We start from the raw sequence: 9,230 nt of genomic DNA, 5'->3' as shown, positions 1-9,230 counted from the left end.
TAGTAGAGATCCTGTGAGGGGACTCCTGTGTTTGGACGTTTGTGATGATGATGATGATGATGATGAAGATGTCTTTTGTGTCGATTACGTCTTTTCATGCAGTTTTTTCACCACTATGATGGAATATTTGTGCGTCTTTCTTGTGTTATTTTTGAGTCATTTCTGGTACAACATGTTTCTTTTATTTTGTACATTTTTTGAGTCTCTTAAGTGAAACATTTGGGTCATTTTCTAAATATTTTTTTTGCCATTTTGAAATATTTTTGTGGAGGTTTTTCCATTTTCTAATATTTAGTTTCTGTACCCAGTGTGTGTTGTTATTGTTGACATCCTTTTGTGGGATCTTTTCTGAACTGTGCTAGATTCCTGTGAGAGAGGGAGAGCCAGCCGGGGGGATAAAGGAGGACAGACCGAGACAGGGACTGAGACAGAAGGTGAGACAGAGTCCGGGTCGGGGTCTTCAGAGTGATCATGGCTCCGAGGAGGTTTGAAACTAAACCGGTGATCTTCTGTCTGAAGACGCTGGTGCTGCTCTACTCCTTCATCTTCTGGGTGAGAAAAACAAAACACACATTCAGAACTGAAACTTTGATTGTCTGATGCTGAGAGAGTTTTTAATCCAGCGTGCAAACACCGTGTTTTTTACTGACTGATGATGCTTTTTATAACCTCTTAAATCCTCCTTACCTCCTTAAATGTAGAAGCTTTTTATACAAGACTACAGATTATATTTGTTTGTGTTTCATATTAAAAGAAAAGTATTCTATGAGGAGGAGGAGGCGTGACACACAGACCATAGAGAGACAGTCTGACTCGGATTGAAAATGATATGAATCTATTCTTTGAAACATGCTAATCAGTTTGATAAACATGCACACGTTTGAGTTTCTGTTGTTGTTTGTGTTGTTGTTATTTGTGTTGTTGTTTGTGTTGTTCCTTCTGGGTGTGTGGACCAGGTAATAGTCTTGTCCGGGATCAAACTCTCTCCGACTCTTTTCTTCTCGTCTGTTTGTCAGTTTAACACTTTGATGTCAGAGCTCATTACAGAGTCATGTGAGGCTCAGTCACACACACTCAGTCACACACATTCAGTCACACACACTCAGTCACACACACTCAGTCACACACACTCAGTCACACACACTCAGTCACATACACACACACACACACACACTCAGTCACACACACTCAGTCACACACACACACACACACACACACACACACACACACACACACACACACACACACACACACACACACACACACACACACACACACACACACACACACACACACACACACACACACACACACACACTTTATCTTTTTCACTTCAAAGACGGATGAAAATGTAAGAATAAGATTTAAATGCTTCCTCATTGGCTGACAGTCTAACTTGTAGCCCCGCCCCCTCAGGTGTCAGGTGTGGTGCTGCTGTCGGTGGGGTTATGGTGGAAGTTCATGTTGGGCCCCTACATGTTGTTGATCTCCAGCGCCCCCTCCAACGCTCCCTACGTCCTGACGGGCACCGGGCTCGCTATCATCGTGTTCGGACTGTTTGGCTGCTTCGCCACCTGCAGGGGGCGCCCCTGGATGCTCAGAGTGGTGTGTGTTTGATGTGTGTGTGTGTTCAGATGATCAGAGAGAAGGACGTGTTCAGGTCATTCACTTCTTCCTGTCCTCTCCTCAGTACGCCGTCTTTCTGTCTGCCGTCTTCATGACTGAACTCATCGCTGGAATCTCTGGATTCGTCTTTCGTCACGAGGTCTTTACACGTTTTATAAAACAACATTTTCAAACAAAAACAAACGTTCACACTGATGACACATCCCGTGTTTGTGTTTAGATTAAAGGGACGTTCCTCACCACGTACAGTGAAGCTGTGATGACATACGACGGTCGAGACGACAGGAGTCTGGCTGTGGACGGAGTTCAACGAAGAGTGAGTGTCTCTTTAAAATGTTCTTTTTTTTTAATTTAAGCATCGACTGAACAACAACAACACATGGAGCTCGTTTTAATGAGTCACCTTTTAGATTAGTAATGATTAACAGTTAGCGTTCAGCTGCGTTCAGGATCATTTTCTCAGAGTGTAAACAGTTTTCTGGGGTTCCTCAGGGTTTTATTCTCGGTCCTCTACATGTTTGAGAAAATTATTGACCATCAGATATTTTATAGTTATTTTAAATGTGATGAAAAGCAGACAGATTCATATGTCCCTCTTTGTTTCCGTAGTTACAATGCTGTGGAGTCTATAACTACACCAGCTGGTTCAGCAGCGTGTATTTCCCCGTCGGTGGAGTTCCCTCCAGCTGCTGCGTCAGTTACTCCGACTGCAGCTCAGCAGACCTGAAGAACACGACCCTGGCTGCACGTAAAGTCCACAAACAGGTCAGAAACACACACACACACACACACACACACACACACACACACACACACACACACACACACACACACACACACACACACACACACACACCTCTCTGTCCGTGGTCATCTGTCTGCAACAACATCCCTGATTGGACGAAGTCCGATGGATGATTCGATGCTTCTGAGTCTTGATTCTTAACAGCTGTGATTTATGAAACTTCTTATTGGATTAAAATCTTTAATTATTTTGTACATAAACAATAAATTAATTAGAATTTAAACAGAAGATAAACAGATTTATCATAACGTACACACATGAATGACCTCACTGTGTCTGCAGGGATGTTATGAGTTGGTGACGTCGTTCATCGAGAGCAACATGGGAATCATCGCTGGAGTGACCTTTGGCATCGCCTTCTCTCAGGTACACACTCAGTACTACACAATAATGCACAACACAACACTTACTTCCTGGTTTGAGTTGAATCAGCTGCAGAATGTCTTTAGCGTAGCTTAGCATAAAGACTGTAGGCAGAGGGAAACTGTGGGGAACTACAGACTGAGGCTAACTCTGCTCTCTCCGTCTCAGCTGATCGGGATGTCACTCGCCTGCTGTTTGTCCCGCTTCATCAACGCCAACCAGTACGAGATGGTGTAACAGGTAACACACACACACACACACACACACACACACACACACACACACACTCTTCTTAGAAATCCTGAGAACAAGAATCTTTTCACCAAACTTTAACTTTCTTGTTCTTTTTATTTCATACATTTACAGGAAAGAGACGGGGATGCTCGTCACCATAGAAACCAGGCAACACCCCACACACACACACACACACACACACACACACACACACACACACACACACACACACACACACACACACACACACACACACACACACACACACACACACACACACACACACACACACACACACACACACACACACACACACACACACACACACACACACACAGCTGTCGAGATTCCTCTTTTTATTTATTTCTGAGGCTTTGAATGATTTCCCTCTTCTGTCTGTGTTTGGTCTCCACGTTGAAGCTGATTGGTCGATTCTCCGTCTTTGTGTTTGAGCTCAGGTCAAATTAAACTACAACATCATTAATATCTGTAACAATAAAAGACTTCAGATGGCCCGCTGCCTTGTGATTCTGTGTTGATTATATTTCTGTCTCCAACTTTGATTTAAAGGTTTTAATGTGAATGTGAGGAGAACAGAGTGACTCTGTGTCAGTACGGCAAGCAGCAGGTCCAAAATGTCTCTCACAGTGACATGAGCCTTAAAGGTCATATATCCTCCTCCTCCTCTCTCAGAGCTCCTCACAACATGTCTGTGAAGCTTCTTGTTCTAAATCCACTCTGATCCTGCGCGCTATTTGAGCCCGAGATTAAAAACGACAGTGATGATTACATACAGCCACATGGGGGCGCTGTTTCATTTACTCATAATGTAAATGATGTTAGTGAGTCTCATTCTGATGGATAATTAACGTCAGCTCAACCAGTTTTCATCTCATTCAACAAAAACTCTCAAAAATGTCTTTATATAATAAACTTTATATTTCAATTTGCATTTTTTTAATCTTTAAAGTCTCAGAGGTGTTTTCATTCTCCCACGAGGTGCCACTCCACATAACACTGTATGTAACTTTATCTTGGTGCTTTCACATCTTGTAATCTTGTTTTCTGAAATATAAATGAGTTCTGTCCTTGGTCAAATGGTTTTTATTTTTTTATTCTGTTTTCTTAAATGTTAAAATGTTTGGGGCGCTGGTGGCGCAGTGGTTGGTGCGCGCGTCCCATGTATGGAAGCTGTGGTCCTCGAAGCGGGTGGCCCGGGTCCGGATCCAGCCTGTGGCTCCTTTCCCGCATGTCGATCCCCACTCTCTCTCCCTGATTTCCACCTCTATCCACTGTCCTATCTCTTCATTAAGGGCACAAGAGCCCAAAAATAAATATTTAAAAAAAAAAATGTTAAAATGTTTTCTTAAATGTTAAAATATTTTCTTAAATGTTAAAATGTTTTCTAATATTTTCTAAAATGTTTTCTTAAATGTTAAAATGTTTTCTTAAATGTTAAAATATTTTCTTAAATGTTAAAATGTTTTCTAATATTTTCTAAAATGTTTTCTTAAATGTTAAAATGTTTTCTTAAATGTTAAAATATTTTCTTAAATGTTAAAATATTTTCTTAAATTTTAAAATGTTTTCTAATATTTTCTAAAATGTTTTCTTAAATGTTAAAATGTTTTCTTAAATGTTAAAATATTTTCTTAAATGTTAAAATGTTTTCTAATATTTTCTAAAATGTTTTCTTAAATGTTAAGATGTTTTCTAATATTTTCTAAAATGTTAAAATATTTTCTTAAATGTTAAAATGTTTTCTAATATTTTCTAAAATGTTAAAATATTTTCTTAAATGTTAAAATGTTTTCTTAAATGTTTTCTTAAATGTTAAAATGTTTTCTTAAATGTAAATTAGTCTCCAGTTATATAAAAGTGTTTCCCACTCTGATAGTAAACACACACAGTAAACATTAAAGTGTAACCTGACACCTCTCAGCGGACGGTATGTCCTGCGTTCTCGTGACGTCACAAGTCTTCCCGCCCGGTGATTGGCTGTGTCGCTCTTTCCTGCTAATTCACGCCCCGCCCCTCCGCCCTGTAACACCGGCTGCTGCTCCCAAAACAGACCCTCATAACGGAAAGCTTACCGGGCTGAAGCTGCTGCAGACACACCAACAACACCGAGAAACATCACCGGAAACATCACCGGAAACATCACCGGAAGCACGGTAAGGTGAAGCTGGAGGTTTAACGGTTAACGGTCCCGCCGCTGCGCACACCGGGTGTTCGGAGGATGCTAACGTTAGCTTAGTGTCGTATCAGAAGCATTTTAAATCTTCTTCTTCAGTCTGTCGTTTCTGTGTTTTAACTCTTTAAATCAAAGAGCTAACCGGGAGTGTTCCGGTTCCGTTAGTCCGTTAAACGGTTAGCTCCTGTTAGCCTGCTGATGCTAACAGACTTCCTGTGTTTCAGTGCCTGCTGAGCTGGAAGATAAACTAACTTTCTGTCTTCTTCTCTTGATTTAATGAACCTGCTCCTCACCGTTTCTTCCTCTGTGGTTTTAGTGTAGCCTCTGTCCCTGTGTGGTGAAACAGCTGGGTCGCGTCCCGCATGCAGAGCGGGGTCAGCAGAGTAAACCCTGATCCATGAGGTGAGTTCTCCTGTGGGCTCTGGTCCATCCTGACCCGGGATCAGGCTGTAATCCTCTAAAGAGCTTTATCGGGCTAAGTTTGTCCCCGGACTGTGACACACGGCGCTCTGCAGCTCGCCATGATGCAGATATCTGACTCCTACAACCAGAAGAACTCTCTCTTCAACGCCATGAACCGCTTCATCGGCGCCGTCAACAACATGGACCACACGGTGATGGTGCCCAGCCTGCTGCGGGACGTCCCATTGGACGACGCAGAGGACGCGAAGGCGCCGGTGACCGCCTCAAACAGCCTCGCCACAAACAGCCCCGCCTACCTCCAACAGGAAGGAGACATGTACGGCTCGTACGTGCTGCTCAAGTCCATCCGCAACGACATCGAGTGGGGCGTCCTGCAGGGCGAGGAGCGGCGGAAGGAGAAGGTGGGCGTGGCCGAGGGGGCGCAGGAGGACGACCTGGAGAAACAGTTTCACTTCCACCTGAGCGGACTCCACGCCGTTCTGTTGAAACTGACGCGTAAAGCCGACACGCTCACCACCCGTTACAAGGAGGAGATCGGCTGCAGGAACTGACCCAGAACCTGCAGAGGTCTCGAACCCGCAGACGCACGCCTGTGGGACCCAGAACCCGCAGAGGTCTCGAACCCGCAGACGCACGCCTGTGGGACCGAGAACCCGCGGAGGTCTCGAACCCAGACGCACGCCTGTGGGACCGAGAACCCGCAGAGGTCTCGAACCCGCAGATGCACGCCTGTGGGACCGAGAACCCGCGGAGGTCTCGAACCCGCAGACGCACGCCTGTGGGACCGAGAACCCGCGGAGGTCTCGAACCCGCAGACGCACGCCTGTGGGACCGAGAACCTGCGGAGGTCTCGAACCCGCAGACGCACGCCTGTGGGACCGAGAACCCGCGGAGGTCTCGAACCCGCAGACGCACGCCTGTGGGACCGAGAACCTGCGGAGGTCTCGAACCCGCAGACGCACGCCTGTGGGACCCAGAACCCGCAGAGGTCTCGAACCCGCAGACGCACGCCTGTGGGACCGAGAACCCGCAGAGGTCTCGAACCCAGACGCACACCTGTGCCGCTGTTTTCATGTTTACAACTGGTTTCATTACACTTTAATGATCTAACTGCTGCTGTAAGGGTTCAAAGTAAACACACTTTATCCTTCAGTGAACATCAGGAGATCGTTTACACCCTTCAGAGGTCAAAGGTCAAAGGTCCGTTAATGAATCCTTCCGACTGTAAAGTGGAAGCAAAAGAAAATTCAAATCAATAAAAACTACGTCCAATAACAAAAACAAACTTTCCTGATGACGTCTGTTGAGCAGGGAAAGCTAAATGTCAGACTGTCCCTGAACGCACCATCAGGTGATAGTAATGTAACTTCCAGCAGCAGCTTTGAGCTCTGAGCTTTAGTTTCAATTTGTTGTTAATGAAATCTGCAGAAAGTTTCATCAAAGGTTCAGCTGGTTGTTTATCTCACTGTCATCCCTCTGAGCTCGTTTCTCTTCAGGCTGTTTGCATTTTGTCCTTTTAAAGCGCACACACACACACACACACACACACACACACACGTTCAGAAACATGAAGTCAGTTTCTGAGTTTGTGTAATGGAACAGCTTCCTGTATTACAAACAGAAAAGCAGGAAGTTTAGTGTGAAACCTTCAGTCAGACTTCTGCAGAAATGTTTATTTCTCCTGAAAGCAGTTTGAGATGATGTAACTAAAAACCTCATTCAGATGAATTTAACAACACAAATAATAATCTGCTTGTGTGCATCCAAACTTGACCTGGGTCTCCTGAATGTTTGAAGTGGTTGATAAAACGTCTTTATACAACGTTTCTGTAAAAACTGAATCTTCTGTTTCCTGTCTTTGAAGTGTAAATCAAACAGCTATGCATTTTTCTATTTCATGTTCAGCTTAACTATTAAAGGTTTCATGAGGATCTTTGTGCACTTTGCATCTATTGTGTGTGTGTGTGTGTGTGTGTGTGTGTGTGTGTGTGTGTGTGTGTGTGTGTGTGTGTGTGTGTGTGTGTGTGTGTGTGTGTGTGTGTGTGTGTGTGTGTGTGTGTGTGTGTGTGTGTGTGTGTCAATTCAAGCTGATCTGTTTTCTTTACAGCGTAAGCCGAGCTCTGTCCTCCAGACTCTTCTCTCCCTTTAAACGAGGATCCAGCTGCTCCCTTCACTTCACCAGGTAAACTGGAGGAGCTGCTCCCTTCACTTCACCAGGTAAACTGGAGGAGCTGCTCCCTTCACTTCACCAGGTAACCTGGAGGAGCTGCTCCCTTCACCAGGTAAACTGGAGGAGCTGCTCCCTTCACTTCACCAGGTAAACTGGAGGAGCTGCTCCCTTCACCAGGTAAACTGGAGGAGCTGCTCCCTTCACCAGGTAAACTGGAGGAGCTGCTCCCTTCACTTCACCAGGTAAACTGGAGGAGCTGCTCCCTTCACTTCACCAGGTAACCTGGAGGAGCTGCTCCCTTCACCAGGTAAACTGGAGGAGCTGCTCCCTTCACCAGGTAAACTGGAGGAGCTGCTCCCTTCACTTCACCAGGTAAACTGGAGGAGCTGCTCCCTTCACTTCACCAGGTAACCTGGAGGAGCTGCTCCCTTCACCAGGTAAACTGGAGGAGCTGCTCCCTTCACCAGGTAAACTGGAGGAGCTGCTCCCTTCACTTCACCAGGTAAACTGGAGGAGCTGCTCCCTTCACTTCACCAGGTAAACTGGAGGAGCTGCTCCCTTCACCAGGTAAACTGGAGGAGCTGCTCCCTTCACCAGGTAAACTGAAGGAGCTGCTCCCTTCACCAGGTAAACTGGAGGAGCTGCTCCCTTCACTTCACCAGGTAAACTGGAGGAGCTGCTCCCTTCACTTCACCAGGTAAACTGGAGGAGCTGCTCCCTTCACTTCACCAGGTAACCTGGAGGAGCTGCTCCCTTCACTTCACCAGGTAAACTGGAGGAGCTGCTCCCTTCACTTCACCAGGTAAACTGGAGGAGCTGCTCCCTTCACTTCACCAGGTAAACTGGAGGAGCTGCTCCCTTCACTTCACCAGGTAACCTGGAGGAGCTGCTCCCTTCACTTCACCAGGTAAACTGGAGGAGCTGCTCCCTTCACCAGGTAAACTGGAGGAGCTGCTCCCTTCACTTCACCAGGTAACCTGGAGGAGCTGCTCCCTTCACTTCACCAGGTAAACTGGAGGAGCTGCTCCCTTCACTTCACCAGGTAAACTGGAGGAGCTGCTCCCTTCACTTCACCAGGTAAACTGGAGGAGCTGCTCCCTTCACCAGGTAAACTGGAGGAGCTGCTCCCTTCACCAGGATAACTGGAGGAGCTGCTCCCTTCACTTCACCAGGTAAACTGGAGGAGCTGCTCCCTTCACTTCACCAGGTAAAGTGGAGGAGCTGCTCCCTTCACTTCACCAGGTAAACTGGAGGAGCTGCTCCCTTCACTTCACCAGGTAAACTGGAGGAGCTGCTCCCTTCACTTCACCAGGTAAACTGGAGGAGCTGCTCCCTTCACTTCACCAGGTAAAGTGGAGGAGCTGCTCCCTTCACTTCACCAGGTAAAGTGGAGGAGCTGCTCCCTTCACTTCACC

The 9,230-nt window shown here is 45.9% G+C and overlaps 2 protein-coding genes across 4 annotated transcripts; both read left to right on the top strand.

Annotated features, from left to right (window-relative positions):
• The first annotated feature begins 415 nt into the window (after positions 1–415).
• On the top strand, positions 416–4,120 carry LOC110004413 (tetraspanin-7-like). 2 transcript variants are annotated; one of them, XM_065951887.1, is made up of 9 exons: positions 416–552; positions 1,417–1,605; positions 1,691–1,765; positions 1,847–1,942; positions 2,236–2,391; positions 2,714–2,797; positions 2,963–3,034; positions 3,161–3,192; positions 3,528–4,120. In XM_065951887.1, exons 1-7 carry the CDS (start codon positions 472–474, stop codon positions 3,029–3,031), a joined length of 750 nt encoding a protein of 249 aa, XP_065807959.1. In that variant the 5' UTR covers positions 416–471; the 3' UTR covers positions 3,032–3,034; positions 3,161–3,192; positions 3,528–4,120. The 2 variants fall into 2 exon arrangements, with proteins under 2 accessions (XP_065807959.1, XP_065807958.1); XM_065951886.1 differs by having other exon boundaries at positions 3,161–3,543.
• Positions 4,121–4,880: 760 nt separating this feature from the next.
• LOC110004417 (mid1-interacting protein 1-B) lies at positions 4,881–7,576 on the top strand. 2 transcript variants are annotated; one of them, XR_010665513.1, is made up of 3 exons: positions 4,881–5,202; positions 5,539–6,351; positions 6,681–7,576. XR_010665513.1 is itself a non-coding variant. In XM_065951890.1 (2 exons), the coding sequence occupies exon 2, from the start codon at positions 5,744–5,746 to the stop codon at positions 6,194–6,196; it is 453 nt and encodes a 150-aa protein (XP_065807962.1). In that variant the 5' UTR covers positions 4,881–5,202; positions 5,539–5,743; the 3' UTR covers positions 6,197–7,576. The 2 variants fall into 2 exon arrangements, 1 of the variants encoding a protein (XP_065807962.1); XM_065951890.1 differs by having other exon boundaries at positions 5,539–7,576.
• The last annotated feature ends 1,654 nt before the right edge of the window (positions 7,577–9,230 follow it).

Source organism: Labrus bergylta, chromosome 24 (genome assembly GCF_963930695.1).
Source record: "Labrus bergylta chromosome 24, fLabBer1.1, whole genome shotgun sequence".
Taxonomy (NCBI): Eukaryota; Metazoa; Chordata; class Actinopteri; order Labriformes; family Labridae; genus Labrus; species Labrus bergylta.
This window is presented reverse-complemented; position numbering and strand designations above follow the sequence as displayed.